This window comes from Ceratotherium simum, chromosome 3, assembly GCF_057802395.1.
Source record: "Ceratotherium simum simum isolate JZ-2026a chromosome 3, ASM5780239v1, whole genome shotgun sequence".
Lineage (NCBI taxonomy): Eukaryota > Metazoa > Chordata > Mammalia > Perissodactyla > Rhinocerotidae > Ceratotherium > Ceratotherium simum.
In genome coordinates, this window is record NC_141902.1 from 44,907,362 (window position 1) to 44,928,804 (window position 21,443).

A 21,443-nucleotide genomic window follows, 5' to 3' on the forward strand; every position below is an offset into this window, starting at 1 on the left:
ATTTTCCATGGAAAAGATGCTATAATTGGGAGTCTCATTCCTGACCATGGACTCCTCAGCAAATAAAATACAGATCTGTAAACAGCTTGTCATGGAACAAAAATAATAACCATTTTATAAACCTCTATAAATATCTAAAGCACTAAAACAATGCCTTAAGTCCTATAAAAGGGGCATAAACATATGCAATAACCATACATGGAGTCTCAAAGTTTCTTAAGATGTCCAACCACCACATAAAATACAGCTCAATTGAATTATGTTCTAAAATTAATGCACTAGCTATAATAACATTAAACATTTGATTAACAATTTTACAAACTAAGAGTTTAGTGGAGCATTTTGGGGATGATTTAAATAGTTCCAATCTTTTTTTTTAAAGGTGTCCAGAGAAATTGATCTAACGTCTTCTTTTCCCTTTGAGGTAGAAATCTATTTTTTACTGCATCTACTACATCCATTTCACAAGCCCCTTTCTCCTCCTGCTTTTTCCTCTCCTAAACTTCTCCAAGCCACTCCCCTTCCCAATGTATGATTATTATGGAACTACCATATTGTCATAAAGCAAATCCGTCTTGGCCAAAGATGACTGGTCCAGGAGGAGGTCCTATTCACCGTCTCACCTGGGAATTTGAGATTTGGAACTGAGAGAACCAGAGATGAGGAATCTCTGCACTCCTGCTGCTGAGGCCTTGGGAGCCCTGACTCCAACCTTCTGTGGGTTCCATTGTTCACTGCTCCTCAGGTTCCATGAGCTGCCCCAACATCCTTTCAAGAAATCCCCCTTTGGGTTCTACTAGGCAGAGTCATTTTCTGTTACTTAAACCCAAAAGACTCTCTAAAAATATACCTATGGCAAGTAAATGCACTTCAAATGATTTCTTCCTCTTTAAAGCTCAAGTCAAAGCAAGTACTACTCATACTTTTTTTTTTTTTTTTTGAGGAGACCAGCCCTATGCTAACATCTGCCAATCCTCCTCTTTTGTTTGCTGAGGAAGACTGGCCCTGGGCTAACATCCGTGCCCATCTTCCTCCACTTTATATGGGACGCCGCCACAGCATGGTTTGACAAGCGGTGCGTCGGTGCGTGCCCGGGATCCGAACTGGCGAACCCCGGGCCAGTACTACTCATACTTAATGACCTAGAAAATGTGCACAATAAATGACAAAAACACGTTACCAATTAATATTCACCACATAATCCCACTTTAGTTTTTAAATATATGATTGGAAAAACCTTACACCAAACTGTTACTCTTGGTTATCTCCAGTGATCTGTTTTTTCTTTTATTTTACCCTACTTCCCAGTTCCCACAATAAGCTGGAGTTACTGTTTGTAATCAGAAAAAAAAAAAAATAGTGAAAAAATTTTAAAAATTAGACATCCCAAGATGGGGCTGGCCCAGTGGCGCAGCAGTTAAGTGTGCGCGCTCCGCTTTGGTGGCCCGGAGTTCACAGGTTCGGATCCTGGGTGCGCACAGATGCACCGCTTGTCAAGCCAAGCGTCCCATATCAAGTAGAGGAAGATGGGCATGGATGTTAGCCCAGGGCCAATCTTCCTCAGCAAAAACAGGAAGATTGGCATTGGATGTTAGCTCAGGGCTGATCTTCCTCACAAAAAAAAAAAATTAGACATCCCACAGGGGACTGACATCATCAATGATGATGATCACAGCCACGTGGTTCGCTCATCTAGAAGTGATTTTTAAAGACGACCCAGGCCTTCCTTTATTCCCTTAATTGTCTCCCACCATCTTAGTCTATTCACAGTTAAAGAGCAGTTTCTTAGCTTTAAACCAAAGCAATATCACTAGGAAACATTCAGTGCTGTAGGGACAGGATTTGGAGTGAGTGCAGCTGGGTTTGAAACCCAGCAAAAGAGCTGTGTGGTCGTGGGGTGGTCACTTACCTTCTCTAAGCCTCAGCTTCCTCTGCTCTAAAATGGGGAATTATAGTACCTTCCTCGCAGGGTGATTGTGTGGTTCATGAGAGACCATGGATGCATAAGCTCTGTGGGGGCTAAGCAAACAGGAGCTACTGTTAGGTACTCTCTCCTCTTGTCCTACAACAGCCCTCTTGGCCAGTGTGGCTTTTGGTTGGGCTTCCCCATTAAGAAATTCAAAGAGGCCACTGTGCACTCCTTACCAAATTCTCTTGGCTGTAGAACCTGCTAGCAACTCAGGCCCTGAAGCCTTAGTTATCCTTCTCTTTCCTTCTCTTAGTTATCCTCTCTGGCTTTGCACTCTTTCAACAAAATAAAATTAATTTATATAATCTTGAATACTCAAATAATATAACTCTTCTAGTAACTATACTTTTAAAAAGTTGTAGTAAAACATACATAACATGAAATTTACCATTTTAACCATTTTTAAATGTACAGTTCAGTGGCATTAAGTATATTCACATTGTAGTGGAACCATCACCACCAACCATCTCCAGAACCTTTTCATCTTACCAAATTAAAAGTCTGTATCCATTAAGCACTAACTCACTCCCACCCGCAAGCCCCTAGTAACCACCACTCAGATCTGTCTCTGGATCTGACTACTCTAGGTACTTCACCTAAGTGAAATCATGCAGTATTTGTCTTTTTGTGACTGGCTTATTTCACTTAGCATAATGTCTTCAAGGTTTGCTATGGTCTGAAAGTTTGTCTCCGCAAAATTTGTATGTTGAAATCCTAGCCCCTAAAGGTGATGGTACTAGTAGGTGGGCCTTTGGGAGGTAATTAGGTCATGAAGGTGGGCCCCTCATGAATGAGATTACTGTAGTGCTCTCATAAAAGAAATATCACAGAGCCCCTAGCCCCTTCCGCCACGTGAGGATATGAGAAGTCAGCCACCCGGAAAAGAGCCACCCGACCATGCTGGCAGCTTGATCTCAGACATCCAGCCTCCAGAACTGTGAGAAATAAATTTCTGTTGTTTATAAACTACCCAGTCTTTGGTATTTTGTTATAGCAGCCTGAACAGACTAAGACAAAGTTCATCCATGTAGCGTGTGTCAGAATTCCCTTCCTTTTTTGTGAACTTTATTAAGGTATAATTGAAAAATAAAATCATAAAATATTTAAAGTGTACAATGTGATGATTTGATATACGTATACATTGTGAAAGAATTCCCACAATCAAGTTAATAGCATATCCATCACCTCATATATTTACTTATTTTTGTGTGGGAATGCTTAAGATTTACTGTCTCAGCAAATTTCACTCATACCATACGGTATTATCAACTATAGTCACCATGCTATGCATTAGATTCTCAGACCTTAATCATCTCATAACTGAAAGATTGTACCCTTTTACCAACAACATTCCATTTCCTGGTCCCCACCCCCCGCCCCGTCCCTGGCAACCACTATTTGACTCTTTCTATGAGTTTGACTTTTAGATTCTACACATAAGTGATACCACGCAATATTTGTGTTTCTCTGTCTGGCTTATTTCACTCAGCATAAAGCCCTCCAGGTTCATCCATGTTGTCACAACTAGAAGGATTTCCTTCTTTTTTAAAGCTGACTAATATTCCATTGTGTATATATATATACACCATATTTTATTTATCCGTGCATCCATCAATGGATACGTGGGTTGCTTCCACCTTTGGGTATTGTGAATAATACTGCTATGAACATGTGTGTATAAATATCTATTTGAGTCCCTGCCTTCAATTCTTTTAGATATATACCCAGAAGCAGAATTGCTGGATCATATGGCAGTTCTATTTTTAATTTTTTGAGGAACTGCCATACTGTTTTCCTTAGTGGCTGCACCATTCACATTGCCATTAATAATACACAAGAGTTCCAATTTCTCCACATCCTTGTCAACATTTGTTATTTTCTGGGTTTTGTTTTTTGTTTTTAAATAATAGCCATTCTAATGAGTATGAAGTGCCATCTCATGTTTTTGATTTATATTTCCCTATTGATTAGTGATGTTGAGCATCTTTTCATGTGCTTATTGCCCCTTTGTATATCTTCTTTGGAGAAACGTCTATCCTTTGCCCAGTTTTTTTGTTTGTTTGTTTGTGTTTTAACATGATTTGGGTTTATAAAATGATATAAATTTCAGGTGTACATCATTATATTTAAACTTCTGTATAGACTACATCGTGTTACCACCAAAAGTCTAGTTTCCATCATTTGCCCAGTTTTTAATTGGGTTGTTTGTGTTTTTGTTGTTGAGTTGTAGGAGTTCTTTATATATTCTGGATATTAACTCCTTATCAGACATATGATTTGCAAACATTTTTCCCATTCTGTGAGTTGCCTTAGTAACTATACTTCTTGGCCTTACACCTGTTCATTCAATAGTAACTGTGCACCTGTATGTGAAAGACATTGTGCTAATGACTCTGAGCAAAACAGAGCCATTGACTTTCATAGCCTCTCTCTGCAATTGACTCTGTCACGCTATCAGAACCCTTCCCAATTGCTTGGAAAAATTTTTTTTTTTAATTACTAGGTCTGTGAAGACCTCTAAAAGGAATTTAATTGGCTATTCAGTCCTAAATACGTTGTGCGGAACTGGGAAGCAGTGAAACTTGAAACTAGAAGAGGTGGTCATTGTACACACGCGTACACACACACACACCCCTCAAAACCTCCTGCAAGGGCTTCCTGACATGTGTGAAAGGAAGTACTTCCATTTATACCAGTGTTTGCCTAGGAGATACCAGATTTGACAGTTACGTTTTATTGTAACTGTTCTAACCAGCTGATAAAGGTTGTGAAGCTTGACCCTGAGACACTAGACCCTTACTGGGGTCTGAACATTCTTTCCTGACCAATGAACAATGAAACTTCTTTTATCTAACCGTGTACATTCCATCTCAGCCAAAGTGCTCATTTCCAATCCTTAGCATGACCACCATGAACTAGAACTTAAAAACTCCTGATTTTTTTCTCCTTAGCACTCTTCTCAGTAAATTTCTTCACAGTGGAGTTCCCTGGCAAGTTAATAGAATTGGCCTTGTATCCCTACTCTGAGGATCTTTGTTTCACATGCCTATAGGCTGCAGTCCTATTCCTAACTCCATGGTCTCCTCACAAGGCAACACAGAACCCACACACCAGATGCTGCACAGGTACTCCAAGTTTTACATAGAGATACATACACTTATCCAGGCATGGCTGCAACCAATCCCATTCCTATAATCCTCAAGAAATTTAGATAAACGCCAACCTGTTCTCAAACATATCTTAATCTAGCGAACTAACATACAGATATTTGAACTCTATAGAATACTTTGCCTCCTAATGTTCACATTTCTTAGAAACCACATGCACAGGCCTTTATGTAAATGTTCAGCTGCATTAGCTCTGCTTTGCATCTAATGGTTGCTAACACACACAAAGTACGCATTTGTCTCTGAAGAATTGCCTTTAATGTCCTATTGAAGCCAAAGAATCAAAATTTCAAGATAGTGAATTAAATTTGCAGAATCACTGCTCAGGAGCAATAATGTTATAAACAGGAAATTAGTCTAATTACAATATCCTCTGAATTACGATCTCTGCTTCCTTGTTGTTTTACCTAGTACCAAATCACCCAAATAGCCTGCTTACCATCTACAGCAGCAGTTCAAAAAACACTACTCAGGGTTGTTCTCCCCCCATGGAATGGAATGGAGCAGATAAATAATCCACGACGTGCAACCCCTTATGATCAGCTAGAGAAAATTAATCTTAAGCCAGGACCTCAAAAGAAAGCACTCACCACCCTTTCTCTAACAGCTTCCCATTTTCCTTCACAGAGCCCCTGGGATGGCAATCACAGGAATGAGGCAAACCCACTGCAAGCTGCTGCCTCCCGGCTGTCCTGGAGTCTGGACAGATGGACAGATCCTGTGCTGGGTGCTTTGCACTTAGCCTAGCTGATTTTATTACCAAATATGAGTTACAAATGTAAGGCAATAAATGCAGGAAGAGGACAGAATAGTAAGACAGTGATCTATTCTGAAGTCCTTCCCACCAGCAGCGTGCCCTGCCTCACGGGGTAAATTTTGTCCTGTGGTGATGAACTGAATGTTCCCTCAACGGTTTCCTACAAAGTTCTGTTTTTCAGGATTGAAAGCCAAGCCCTGTCCCACCAGCTCCACTTACTGGGTTTACCCTGATGTGTTTATTCCTCCTTTGGTATCTGAGGTAGGTTCCCACCTAGACACAAAGAAGGAGGCATCCTTAGTGGGAGAGGGAAGATTTTTTTCTTCTTTGCGTGATGTGGATGCTTACTCGGGAGAGGGAAATGGGTTTCAGGTTTTAGTGACCTGGTTTCTTGTGTTTGTGTGTGTGTGTGTGTTTCAGATCACATGAAGTTTTTTGTTTTCTTTAGCTTTGTTTTACAAATCATGATGAGAACATTTTTATAGGAGAGAGTGGATGACTCTATCATCCTTAGCATGATTTTCACTTCCCCCTTCTCTTATTTCCTTTAGCTATTCATTTCCAGATGTTTTGAAGACAACTGTGTCTATGAGCCTTTGTTTTCCTAATGATCTTGTTTCTCTTTACTTTCAGGAAAAACTCCTCCTTTACCCTTTTGCACGAATACTCAATTACTAAAAATTGAGATCTGGTCCAGAGTCAGTCAAGAGGATACATGTCTGGGTGAGAATTAGTGGAGGAACAACAGTAAAAGCCACCCAAGGGGCTCCCTCAGGGACTAAATCTGGACTCAAGGTAGAGAAGTGCCCTGGAGCTTTGAAAGGGGTGTAATCCAGGGAACTGCTGAGAGAGGGAATGGCCTCTTGTTCCTTTCTTTTCTCTGCTCTGTTTGAGCACTTTCTGTGTTCTAGGTCCTGTGGATTCAACCCTAAAACAATTGGCAGAACGGCCCCTTATTAGGACAAGAATTCTACTCCATCTTTCTCTTCTGTTTCAAATGTTGACCCAATTGGCGTATCTTAATCATGGCTCCTCCTTTATTACCAGGAATTTCTTGTTGCTGTCTCCCTATTATCTGGAACAATGTTATTAACTAGTGTAGAGATGGTAAGACCATCTACCATGGGTGGAAGATTAGCCAGAGTACAATTGTTTGTATCTGTTGTAGCAATTAGTTACACTAATGTCTCGGCATTCACACCTGATTAATCTTATGTTTGATAGTAAATGTCAGGAGACAGCTATGGTCACACAAAGCAAAGTTCTTTCTTCTGGAATTCTAACGGGTCCATTGAAATTTTTTTGTGGGATTAAGTAGGATTGTGAGCTAAATGAAACTTTGTGAATATGTGAAATTTAAATTTAGAACAATTTGAAACCTGATTCAACAACAATATTTTAATGGTAACATCCAAGACAATTGGTACTAAAGCAACTTGAATAGGGGCTGACCATCAAAATACACAGAAGTTGAGAAAGGAAAGGAGAATGAAATAAACAAGGAAAAACTAAAAGAGAAGGAAGAAGATTTGGGAAGTATGGAGGGAATTAGAGGTTTTAGGGAAAATGAACCATTTTCTTAGGCTGGTCACATGAGAACAATGAGATCATCTGCTCAGGGGCAGCAACACTCATATGGCCTTGAGATGCCCACGTTATTGAGTGCACCAGTCTAACATCAACATGAGAGGGAGACCTAAAGAAAAGATCCTGACCTCAAATAAAATGTTCCCATCTGGTTAACGTATGAGGGAGATCTATTGCTGTGCACTAACAACTAATCTTATATCTACTTGTAAATATCCCACAAGACCTAGAGTTTCAAAGAAGAGTTTCAAAGATCACTCTCACTTTCAGCAATATGTGAGCTCCCGGGGGAAAAAAGTAAAAGTAATTTTTTTTGTATATTGAATTTTCTTTGAAATACCAGTGAAGAATTCACTACTTAGAGGAACCCAGAGGTGAATTCTGCATGATAATTTTTCTGTTGAATAAATTTAGATTTTTGTTAATTCCTTAAAGTGGGGCACACCTACTTTATATGTTCTCCCTTGTCTTCTATCTAACCCTCCATGGTGGGTATTCTCCTTCTCCCATCTGGGTCAGGGAGTCCCAGGTCTGCTGCCGAGCCCAGGTAGCTATAAAGATACAGCATCTCAAACTCTACAAGCTCCAGGGGATGGGTTCAGACAGCTGGGAAGGGCAGCCTAGAACATACGATTCTGAAGCAGGGAGACTGATGTTTGGCCTTGGCGTATGGAAATCAGCCTGCTTTCAAGCCATTCCATGGATGAGATCCCTGGGCCACTGGTGGCTGGAGTCTCCTGTCTTCCAGTCAAACCAGTTGGCACCATAGGTTATCTTGAACCTTGATCCTCCCATCCAGTCAGCCTCTCCCTCCCCTCAGTTGGGGCCCATGGACGTTTCTTTTGTATCTATTCTTGGAAGATGCATATTCTTCACACTCTTACCAAACCAATTGCCCAAGTTTTGAGCCTTGTCAGTGCTGATGCTGTGGACCCATAGTGTCCATGGCCATGTTCCCTCTGCCTTGAGCTCTCTTCTCCCAGACACTCCCATGGCTGGATCCCTCATTTTATTTAGGGCTTAGTTCAAATATCTTCTCCTCAGAGAGGCCTTCCTCACCACCAAATCTAAAAAAAAAAAAGACCACCACCCTCGAGCTTCCACAATCTGCTCAGAACACAATCTGCCCTGCCTGAATCATGTACAGACACACCTACACGGAATAATATCCAGATACCATGACAGACACCTTCCTTGGGGTATATACATTAGCCATAAACTGAATCTTCATGGGAGAGAAAAAAATAGTCTTTTACCATTTGCTAAACACTAGGAAAATATAGATTTACAAAGTTTACAAAGATTAAAAAAAATAGGTACTAACAAAGAAATAGATACATGGCTGGGAGGGAGGAGTATCAACTAGTACAGATCTTCTGCAGAACAATCTAGCAATGCACATCAAAAGCCTTCAAGGGGTCGGCCCGGTGGCATAGTGGTTAAGTGCACGGGCTCCGTTTTGGAGGCCCGGGGTTCGCAGGTTCAGATCCAGGGCGCGCACTGCAGCACCGCTTGTCAAGCCATGCTGTGGCGGCGCCCCATATAAAGTACAGGAAGATGGGCACGGATGTTAGCCCAGGGCCGATCTTCCTCAGCAAAAAGAAGAGGATTGGCAACAGATGTTAGCTCAGGGCTGGTCTTCCTCACACACACAAAAAAAAAAGCCTTCAAAATATTTATGTTGTTTGGCTTAGTGATAAACCTGGAGGACATTACGCTAAGTGAAATAAACCAGTCACAAAAGGACAAATACTGTATGATTCCACTTATATGAGGTACCTAGAAGAGTCAAAATCATAGACAGAAGGTAAAATGGTGGTTGCCAGGGGTGAGGGAGGGGGAATGGAGAATTACTGTTTAATGAACACTGAGTTTCAATTTGGGAAGATGAAAAAGTTCTGGAGATGGATGGTGGTGATGCTTGCACAACAATGTAAATGTACTTAATGCCCCTGAACTGTGCACTTTAAAATAGTTAAAATAGTAAATTTTATGTTATGTATATTTTACCACAGTAAAAATGCTTTAGAATATTTAACAATAGGAAAATGCTCAAGATGGGAGAAATATTATCAAATATTTTTCAGATTTTCTATAAAAATCATTGTAAGCTCATGTATGGAAAAAAAGACTGGAAAGATATTCCAAAAGACAGAATGTTAGTAGACATCATCTCTGTGTGAGATTGAGTGATTTTCTTTTTCATACTTTTCTGTATTTTCCAAATGTTCTAAGTAAATATACAGTATTTTTGTTTTTGGTGAGGAAGATTAGCCCTGAGCTAACATCTGTTGCCAATCCTCCTCTTTTTGCTGAGGAAGACTGGCCCTGAGCTAACATCTGCGCCCATCTTGCTCTACTTTATATGTGGGATGCCTGCCACAGCATGGCTTAATGAGCAGTGCATAGGTCCGCGCCAGGGATCTGAACCTGTGAACCCCAGGCTGCTGAAGCAGAGCGTGCGAAATTAACCCCTACACTACCAGGCCAGTCCCAAACATACGGTATTTTTATAATTAGAAAATAAAATAAAATGTAAAGCCTGCCCCTACATCTCTATCCTCTTGCCCTGCTTTATTATTATAGTAAAGTCACTTATTACTACCTGAAAGTATGTCGTATATCTATTTGTTTCCCTGCCATAGTCTGTTTCCCCAGCTAGAACATAAGTTCCATGAGGTCAGAGGCTTCTGATGGATAGGAGGCTTGGATGAGAGGATCAAGGTTCAAGATGCCCTTTTTTCTTGAACAGTTTTGGGCACTTTATGGTCACTCCATAAATATTTGGGTGAAAGAGAATGAGTCAATGAACAAATGCATGAATGAACAGAAAATCAGTCATCCTCGGATAAGGACAGTGGGAATCCTTTGTCCTGTGCCCCCATTCCAGGCACCTGGGGCAGCAGCCCTCTCCTTCTCATCTGTAACCTGCTCAGGATTAGAGGAAGGGCTTTCTCCAGATTAAGGATCATTAGGATGAAATAAAGCCTAAAATGTGTCCAAAGTAGGGCTAACAGGGTAGGAAATGGTATAGAAACCATTCACTTGAAGCACAGTTGAAGGGACTGAGAATGTGAAAGAGAAGACTTGAAGAGGAGAAGAATCTCCAAACCCTGGAAGGTAGTCAGGTGGAGCCATGCATTTATTCAATGAATATCCATTGAGCCTCTTCCACGTGCCAGGGACCGAGGTAGCCACCAAGAGTACGAAACAACCAGAATTAGATTTCACCTGTTTGACTCCAGAGGGAATACTGAGGATTGGTGAGAAGTTTGGAAAGACAGATTTCAATGCATCTTCAAGAAGAGAGTCCAAAAGAGCATTTCCTAAAGTGCGTTTTATGGAATCCTAGAGATACATGGGATGTTCATTTATGTTACATGAGAAAGGGATTCTGGGGCCAAACAAGTTTTAAAAATCTTGAGATAAAGTTACAGTTTTTTAAACTACAGCACAGAACTTCTCAGAGTTTTTCATATACGGTATTGTATACTCTGACTCCCCTAACGAGTGATATGATTTCTTTTCCCAAACCTTTTGAACCAACAGAACACTTCTTCTAGGCCTAGAATTCCCTGGGATGAGCATTAGGACAAGTTTTCTTCTTTTCCTAATGAGAACATTCACCTTTGGAACAGGAGTCTTGCAATCAAGGATGCAGATGAGCACCGGGGCTTGCCCCTGAGACAAACATTGGCACCACATACAACAGATGCCCAAGTTTTCCTTCTGACTCACTAGTCCTCTCACTTCATCCCTCTCACCTCACAATTGTTCCAGTTACTGGTCTCAGCACTCAATTATTCCTTTTTCCATTCTTGCTTTGGACTTGGCCTTAATGAACCATGCCCTGTGTTTCTGCTTCTGACTTGTGCTCTGTGTAATAATGATTCTGGTTCTTCCCCAAAGCTGCCTGGGGTCATCCTGGGTAAGGCTTCCCCTGGTTCAACTCTTCCATCCAGTTCGCTGTACACGGAGGAAGGAGACCCAGACGAGGAGTAAGCAGGTTCTCGTGTCAGGGATGCCATAAACGGGGAGAGCTTGGGCTTTCTGATGGGGAAAGTTCTTCCCTGGTCTTATTTTCAGCTACTTCTTCAACAGATCTCATATTCTGTAATGTCCTATTTCTAAGTGTAGTTTTAAATACTTTTGGTACCTGGGAAACAAGCTATTTCTATGACTGCCTCATCTTATCAGTTCTTATACAGAGTGCAGATGCTCCACCACACAACTGGGAAATCTTTCACATAATGAGACAAAGCCACTCGTCCAAGATCACTGGGCTATGTTCTACCTTCCAGCCATATGAATAAAAATCCACGGTGACTTTGAAGGCTTGCCTGAAATTCCTGAGGGGAGAAACTATCGTGACTTTAGACTATAGTCCTCAAAGCATGTCCCATTTTGTTCTCTTACCTTGTAACTTGGGTTCTCATTCCAAAATCCAATGACCTCATTGATTGCAGCACTTCAATACAGCCCATGTACTGGAATAAAAAAAAGAAAAAGTAGGGAAAAAATAGCACAAAGATGTCTCAGCTGCAGAGTGATTTCCTGGGAAACACCTTAAATCAGCTCCTGATATCAAGTTGCACTGGCACACTCAGCCTACCATTGATATTTCTGACCAGTAGTGGACGTATACCTGAAGCTTCAGTTCAGTTATAAAACATCAGCTAAATCCAAACTAGGAGATCAGGAATGCAAGTAACAAAGACAAACGTGAGCTCAATGGTGAAAGCATGGGCTCTGGGGCCAGACAGTGTGAATCCGAATCCTGGCTCTGCCACTTATTAGTTATAGAAACTCAACTTCTCTGCATCTCAGTTTTGTCACTGAGGATACAGTTGGAATTGTTGTGACAGTTAAATTATTTCACACAGGTAAAGCTCTTAGAGCCTCGCGTGGTACAAACATGTGCTCAAATATTAGAGGAAGCAGAAGTAAGTGTGAGACAAATGAGATAGGAACGTCGAATTTTCTAAGGAGATAAAACAAGCATATAAATACATTTAATACAGCATTTACTAATACAAAAACATCTTATTTTTGGCCAGATCACTTATTAAAGGGGTTTAAGAAAGGAAAAAACAAAGTCACGTCCTACACCAGGAATGAGTAAATTTATTTGAACACGGAGTATTGAAAAAGGAATTGTGACTTCTAAAGCCAAACGACAGTTTAATGTGGCAGTAGTGGGAGCCATGTCAGGCTGCTGCTAAGAGAATGATGTGATTAATCTGCGCTTGAGAAGTCAGCAGCAGTAGGAAGGTGGGCTAATAGTGAGGGAATAAGTGAGGATGCTCCTGTCGAGAGGGACGTAATGACAGCCCACAGTGAGGAGGGATGGTGGCAATAGGAAGGAGGGGACAGATTCAAGTGACATCACAGAAATAGATACTACATGATTCCGCAGTTGATTTGATATAGAGGATAAGAAAAGGATGAGTCAAGGATGACTCAGACATTTCCAGCCAGGGTAGCAGAGGGAACAGTGATTCCATTAACAGAAACAGGAAAGCCAGGAAAGGGAAGATGATGAGTTGGTTTGGGACCCATTGACTGAAAGACACTGGTGGGGTATCCAGGAAATAACAAGCTGACAGTTGAAAATTGGATTCGGGAATCACGGAGAGGAATTAAGCCTAGGGAGGCAGACTTAGTAGTCTTCTGTGTAGCTTTGCCAGGTGAGGCCGTGGGAGTAAATCCTCTTAGCAGAGCTTTAGCTGACAAGAGAGAGTGTTTCTCTGAGAATGAGCTCGGAAATGTTATGAGAGCCAAGCGGTCTGATTGAAAGTGATCTGTCTGCTCCTTGGAAATGATATGCTTCCTGTTTAGCTTTCCTTTGGAAGCCTTCCAGCTTCCCTCTGCTTGGAAATGGCAAAAGCGCTGTGGAAAGATGACAGGAGGTAGGGGGTGCCTCCCAAGACACTTCTTGTAGTATTTCTGTGCAAATTCTGTGGATGTAGCATCCTAAGAGCAGGTCAGTGCACCAAGTGTTGCCTAGATCCTAGTTCTGGGGAGAGTGCAGTGGCCAAGACAATCACCTAATGATTCTCAGCCAGATTCCTGTTCATCACACTCCCCTTGGGGCCTCTAGTATCGACAGAAGAAAATTTTTGAATGTGTTTATTCTGTCCCAATCACACTTAATTTCCCAAGGCTTGAATACCACAGGGAAGTAAGTGATGTCTAGAGATTTCTCTTCAATAAACAATAAGACTTAGGAGAGGAAAGGAAAGCTAGATTTAGGGGGCATGATAGAGAGTCCATCTCAGAACTGTCATGAAAGGAGATTCCAAGGGTCCAAGCTCCCCCTCAAGGTGGATTGAAAAGATGGTTTTCATATCCTCACTGGCTGCTCTGGCTTTTCCTGCCCCTCAGTGTCTTCTTCCATTCCAGAACTTAGCTCTTGTTCCCTACTTCCTGCATTATTCAACCTGTAAAGAATGGACAACCCACACAGGTTGGTGGACAGGTCTGGGCTATACCTCCAATTCCCCCTAGAGGCCTTGTCAGTGTAGAGGTGGGTTTCGTCTTTCCCTTTAGCTGTAAATCATTTAAGACTAGGCAATAGAGCCTATCAGGGCACACTTTTTGAAAACGTCACCAAGCACCTACATTTTTCACACTCTGCCAGAGGGATTTTTCAAGAATGAATATCAGACCATGTCCCTCCATCGCTTAAAACCCCTAACATTTATTATTAAAACAAATGTGGTACTATAAATCCCAAGACCCTGTGTTTTCTGGCCCTGCTTACCACCTCAACCTCATCTGTGTTGCTCCCTCCCTATGCCCTTTGCTGCCACATTAGCCTTCTTTCTATTCCTCAGCTCTTTCCAACTCTATTCCTCCACACCCAACTCTTTCCAAACATAGGGCCTTTGCACTTGCTGTTCCTCTTCCCCCGATGCTCTGCAGGACTGACTTATCCTTCAGGTTTTAATTGAAATGTCACTGCCTCAGAGGCCCCCTCTCATCACTCTTCATCAGAGCCTCCATTTGTCACCTTCATGCCAGTGACTGAGTATCAGGTTTACTTGTTAATTTTCTTCTTTACTGCCTGTCTTTATTCCTTTGGCTGTAAGAATCATAAGAGTAAGAACCCTGATCACCGCTGTATTCCCAACACCTGGGACTGTGCCTGGGCCATGGTAGGTACTTAATAAATACTGGTTGAAGGAATGAGTAAAGCTTCTATTGTTCAACTCCAACAGTTTCTTTAAAATGAGCAGAGGGAGGGAGAAGAGACCAAAGGAGGTGAAGGCTTGCCAGGTCTCTCCATCCAGGGGGATAAAAGAGGAGTACAGGAGAACTGAGGACTCAGAAAGAGACGCAGAAGCTATAGGCCAGGATGATAGCTTCCGAAGGTTTCTGGATTTCTTTGTTCTTTCCTCTAAGTTGGCTATTTTTGTTATCCTCTCATCTGAGAGATTGGCAACCAACAGCCTAAACAGGGGGGGTTTGAGGTGAAGTGGGAGAGGAAGGTAGGGAGAATGTGCTGTACTCCTCAGGTGTTCTAGGGGCAGGGGTGGGAGAGCCTCGAATGATGAAGTTGATGGTGGGACTTGAACAGGAGAGGAGAGTCGGCTGCTTATCTCAACAGGAGGGGAAAAGAGGCAAAGAGGGTCAGTTGGGATGGAGACACACCAAGGCTGATGAGTGAGGGATAGCGTCAAACTTGGGGCAGTTCATAGCCCAGTAAAGTGAATCACCAATGGTGGGATTTTGGTTATCAATGAGAAGAGGGGTTTTTAGTGGAGAGTGGGAGGGGAGGGCAGGCAGAGAGGGAATCTTCCAAAGTTTTGTTCTTAATCACAGTTCATAGCGATAACCATCTCATCTCCTTCCTTCTAAGGCAGGCCTGGGCATTGCTTCCGATCCCCTTCTCTTCACTGAAACCTCTGTTTTGCTTCACACACTTGTCTGTCAGCAATGGCACAGATGACACCTTCTGCCAGCCTCTCTGTGATAAACTGAAGGTTCTGAAGAAATGTGAGTCATGGCCTGAGGCGATCATGACGATGAGTACATATCCCCTTCCACTATGGGCCTGTGAGGAGCAAGCCACTCTGAGCAAAGTGAAGGGAGGGAATCAATGCCTGATTTTTGCCGCAATTACCCCAAAGCCCGGAATGGAGTTGGTCTCCCCAATGACTCACACAATCCATTTCACTCAGCTGCCATTGCTGTGAGGAAGCGAGGGGGGAGCAGTGCATAAAAATAATCCGTCTACTTCTTTGTTTAGGTACCTGATGACTGCATAAGCAGATAGCGGCTGAATGTCGAGGCCTGAGGGAGGAGAAGTTTAGTTTGTTGATTTAGGTATAGACTGGGGATGACAATATCTCTCATTCATTTATTAAATGCAGATCTGCACAAGACATGGTCTCTGTTTTTAAGAAACCCAGCCCCATAAGGATAGGACAACAGTGAAAGAGATGATTTATCTTTCCTTTCTATGAGGTTAGTCATTGTTGTTAATTCCATCTAATAGATGAGGAAATTAAGGCCTATTAAAGGGAAGTGACTGGCTCAGTTTCATTTATTCAGTGAGACTGAATCAGGGCTTATTCTCGAGTCCACAGTCCATTGCTGGGACTCTGTGTGTAAGCCTTGTATAACAGGAAAGGCAAAAAGGGAAGGGGTCATCCAGCTGGCTCCCACTGACCCTTCCTTTAGTCTACCCAGGTGGGTAAGAAGATGACAAGCCTGGGGGCCACACGGTAAGAGCAGGCATGAATCCAAGCTCTGCTGGGCACTGCAGGAGGTGGCACATGAGACAGAAGACACTCCCTAATTCCTGACCCTGTGACGAGGAGAGGACACTGAAGACCTTTATTAGAGGCATACAGGGGTGGTGAGAAAGTGGCGGAGCTCAGCAGGGCTCAGACAACCTTTGCATTCATCACCTGACAGACGGCTCACCTAACTCCCAGCTCATGCTCTCCCTTCACGCCCTCGGGCAGTAATAATATTTTTGTTCTGTCTGAGCTTTAACCACTTGCTCCCAGGGAGAGTTGAACAGCCTATTCATGGCCGTGTGTATCCTGGGCTTTGCATTCCAGAAAAGAAATTACTGGGGTTTTCAGAGAAAAAGAATGATAGCTAACTTATGGGAAGTTCTCATCCTGACTCTTTTACAGAATAATGACTACAAACATATTACCTAAAGAAAAAGGGTATATATTCTTATACCCTCAGAAAAAATATCTGAAAGATACATAAGAAACTGTTAACAGTAGTTATTTCTGGGAATGGGAAAGAGGCAGAATTTTACTTTTTACTTTATATTTTTGTATTGTTTATGTTTTTAAAAATAAGTACGTAGTATTACTTTAGAGTTAAATAATTAAATAAAGTCTATCACTTAACCTCTAGGAACCACAGTTTGTTAATTACTAAGTACAGTTAAATCCCTTTTTTTCGATGGCATATTCCCTTCCTTAGAATGTGCCTGCCCCTCGATACTGGGAGTATCGAGGAATATTGTTCAAGACAAGGTTTAAGGCATAGGCTCTGCACTTGGTAGGAATGGGAAGAATGACACTTTGAGACAATCAGAACACTGAAGAACAGTATGTAGTCAAGTACCATGTGACAAGGGTCTGACCTTCATACAATAAATGTTCAACAACAGTAGAGGCCACCAACGTGGCCTGAAGACACTGCAGGATTTTTCTGCCACCTTCAAATAACTTCTAGTTTTTGCCATTTGAAAAAAAAGGAAGGATGGGGAGAGGACATTCTCATCATAACCTTGAGACGTTGTCTCCACTTCCTTACTTTCCACTCTGGCTTCAACTCACTACAGTAGTTTCTGGCCTCAAGACTCTACTGAAATTGCCTGAGCAAACCAACTACCTCCTTATAGCTCACTCTAGTGAACTGTGTCTGTCCTCCGCTTCACCTGTCTAGGGCATCTGCCATTGCTGACCTCCAGCCATGCCCTTCTCTCCCCTCTGAACCTCTCTCCTTTCTTGATTTTCTTGAGATCATTCTCTGGTTCCTCATTGTTAGCCTCTGACTATTCCTTCTCAGTCTCCTTTGCTGGTTTTTCTCCCCCCTGTCTTTTCTTTAAACAATGTCCCTTCTTCTCTCACCATTGGTTTTCAACCCTGAGTGCATATTAGAATCACCAGGGAAGCTTAGAAAATTCTGATTCCCAAGTTCTACTCCAATCCAATAAAATCAATCTCTACTACGTGTACTCCCATGCCTTCAATTATTATCTGTGTGCTGATGGCACACAGATTTTCAACCCAAGCTCTCTCTCATGCTCCAGACCAGTATAATCACATGAATACTACACTTGCATCTCAAATTTAATACGTGCAAATTATTCCTCTACTTACATTTCTGATCTCAACCAATGGTATTATCATCTACCTAGTTACATAAACCAGAAAACTCATCTCTTCTTTTTCTTTCAAGCCCCTCATCCAATCAGGGGCCAAGCTCCATCAATTCTATCTCCATATCATCTCTCATATCTGCCCTGTCTTCTCCCCTCAGCTCTGCACCCTGCCCCAACTTTTACCATCCTAGTTTAGGCACACCTAGTTTCTCAATTGAGATAGAGTGGACTCACATCATATGTATGTTCAATATACTTGAATTCAACTATATCCGTATGGTTGGCAGAAAGCAAGAGAGCAGTCCTTTTGTTCAGTCCCTTAGCCCCCAACCCTACTCCTCAAACTAGACTTTGACCTCAAGTGCCCCAGGAAAGCAGACCTCTCTGTAAATGCAAACAGAAATATAAGCTATTGATTTTGACCCTGGTTGGTCCAGGTACACAGGTGTTGGAGATTTCAGGGATTGCTGAGAGTATTCTTTACTAATCTGAGTTTCACCCTAGTGCTGAATTTAGAACACTATCCCCGCTAAGACAGAGTCTCTGGTGTCCCATCCTCTGAATCTGCCTTTCCCAGGGCAGCCAGTACCTTACTGAAACACAAGTCTGGCATGATATCACTCCAGCCTATCCTACCTCAATCCCATTTAAAATCCTTACAGGGCCCCCATCCTTAAAGCAGAGCTTCTCAGACTTTAGAGAACTTCAAAATCACCAGGGAAACTTAAAAGGCAGATTTTAAAAAGCAGATTCCTCGGCTCTGAGAGATTCTGCTTCAGTAGGTCTGGGAAACTGCATTTTAACCAGTACTCATGTGATTTCACTACAGGTGATCCAAGAATTACACTTTGGAGAAAACATCAGTCCTCAGGAAAAGATCCAACTTTCTTAGCTTGTGGACAAGGTCCCTAATTTTCATCATGCGAAAGTCACTTCTATGAAACCTCTCCTCTTCTTCCCCTTCCTTACCCACAGGCTTGACCACTCAGGGCCCTCCTCTATATACTGTATGGATGTCCAGCAGATCTTTCACAAAACTCTAATTGCCCGTATGACATTCTTTTTGTCAATGTGTCTGTATCTCTTCTAGTGTAGAGCCTAGATCACCAATGTTCCTGAGATGAATGAGTAAGATATGGCTGGAATAACTCTTGTAGGCCATGTGGTTCCAGGTTTACCTCCATCTGGCTACTTTCTTTCTGGATCGTTCTTTCTGGATCAATCTACGCATTAATATCTTAATTATTAAGCATTAAGCTTTGACTTTATGATTATTCTTTTGGAAAATCTAAGTTAGATGAGATTCAGTTTGAAAGAAGGATTAATATTAACTAAATCTTTAATATGATTATTTATATACACATCCTATCCTTTCTCAAAAAAGATGAAACCCAAACTACTCACTCCAGCTCCTTATTGCCATTTGGGAAACCAGATCTGATTTTTCAAGAGAAGTCAGAAATAAGACTTTACTTGTGAATTTTCCTAAATTTTAAAATCAACAGATCACAATGAACAATCCAAAAACGAAATTAAGAAAACAATTCCATTTAAAATAGAATCAAAAAGAATAAAATATTTATTCTTTTAATAAACTTAACAAAAATAAACTTAACAAAATAAATGCAAAATTTATACTTTGAAAATTAAAAAATATTGTTGAAAGAAATTCAAGAAGATCAAAATAAATGGAAAGACATCCTATGTTCATGGATCAGAAGACTTAATGTTAAGATAGTAATACTCTCAAAACTGATCTACCAATTCAACTCAATTCCTATTAAAATCCTAGATGGCTTCTTTGCAGAAATTGCCAAGCTGATCCTAAAACTTACATGGAAATTCAAGAGACCCAGAATGGCTGACACAACCTTGAAAAAGAAAAAAGTTTGAGAACTCACATGTCTCAATTTCAAAACTTACTCCCCAGCTACATAATCAAAATAGATGTGGTACTGGCATAAGGAAAGACATATAGATCAATGGAATAGAATTGAGAGTCCAAAACAAACCCTCACATTTACTGTCAATTGTTTTTTGACAAGGGTGCCAAAACAATTCAATGGGGGAAACGACAGCATTTCAACAAATAGTGCTGGAGCAACTAGATAGCAAAAGAATGAAATCACATACTGAAGAATACATCACATAAAAAAGAATGAAATTTGACCCCTATCTCATACCATATGCAAAAATAAACTCAAAGTGAATCAAAGACCCACATATAAGAGTTAAAATGCTAAAACTCTTAAGAGAAAACCGGCATGAATTGTCACGACCTTGAATATAACACCAAAGCACAAGCAACCAAAGAAAAACATAGATAAATTGGACCTCATAAAAATTAAATACTTTTGTGCTTCAAGGGACACTATCAAGAAAGTGAAGAGTATCCACAGAATGGGAGAAAATATTTTCAAATGATATATCTGATAAGGAACTTACACCTAGAACATATAAAGAACTCTTACGACACAATAATATAAAGATAAATAACTCAATTTTAAATTGGGCAAATGATCTGAATAGACATTTCTCCAAAGAAGATATACAAATGGTCAATAAGCACGTGGAAAACTGCCCAATGTCATCCCTATTTCTAGGGAACTGCACGGCAAAACCACAATGAGACACCACTTCACATCCTCTGGGACGGCTATAACTTAAAAAACAAAAAAATAAACTGAAAATAGCAAGTATTCGCAAAGATGTGGAGAAACTGGAACATTCATACATTGCTGATGGAAATGTAAAATGGTGTAGTCACTAGAGAAAACAGCTTGGAAGTTCCTCAAAAAGTTAAGCTTAGAATTACCATATGACTGAACAATTCTACTCCTAGATATATACCCATGAAAACTAAAAACATATGTCCACACAAAAACTTGCACACAAATGTTCATAGCAGCATTATTCATAATAGTCAAAAGGTAGAAACAAGCCAAATATCCATCAATCTCTCAACTGATGAATGGATCAATCAAAAGTGATATATCATACAGTGGAATAGTATTTGGCAAAAAAAAAGGAATGAAGTACTGATAGGTGCTACAACATGGATGAACCCTAAAAATGTTTTTCTAAGTGAAAGAAGGCAGTCACAAAACACTACATATTGTATGATTTCATTTATATGAAATGTCCAGAATAGATAAATTTATAGAACTAGAAAGAAGGGCTAGAAGGTTTAAGGGGATGGGGTACGACTATTAAGTGTACAAGATCGCTTTGGGGATTGATAAATATATCCTAATATAGGCGATGGTTGCACAACTCTGTGCATATACTAAAAGCCATTTAGTTGTACACTTTACATGGTGTGGTATGCGAATTATATCTCAATACAGCTATTACCAAGCAACAATATAAGGCCAAACAAACAATATCTGCAAGCAGTGTGTGACCCTGACATAAACTATTCAGGAAATATGTGTGAATGGATGAATAATGCAGAAATGAATGAGGCATCGGAAATCATTACAGTTGTTTGAAATCTTCTTCAGCATCCTTGAGGCAGAGGTCATTGCTCTTCCTTTGGGCTCCCAGAGCATCTTGGCCACCCCACAAGATTGCACTGATCCAGTGGTGCTGCAATTCATCTGT

The 21,443-nt window shown here is 41.1% G+C and overlaps 1 protein-coding gene across 1 annotated transcript in view; it reads right to left on the reverse strand.

Annotated features, from left to right (window-relative positions):
- The window catches only part of SHC4 (SHC adaptor protein 4), a 124,689-nt gene that overhangs the window by 75,503 nt on the left and 27,743 nt on the right, over positions 1–21,443 (reverse strand). The window contains exon 2 of the mRNA XM_004421552.3: positions 11,897–11,967. Within this exon, the coding sequence (XP_004421609.1) occupies positions 11,897–11,967 (71 nt within the window). The remainder of the gene's footprint in view (positions 1–11,896; positions 11,968–21,443) is intronic.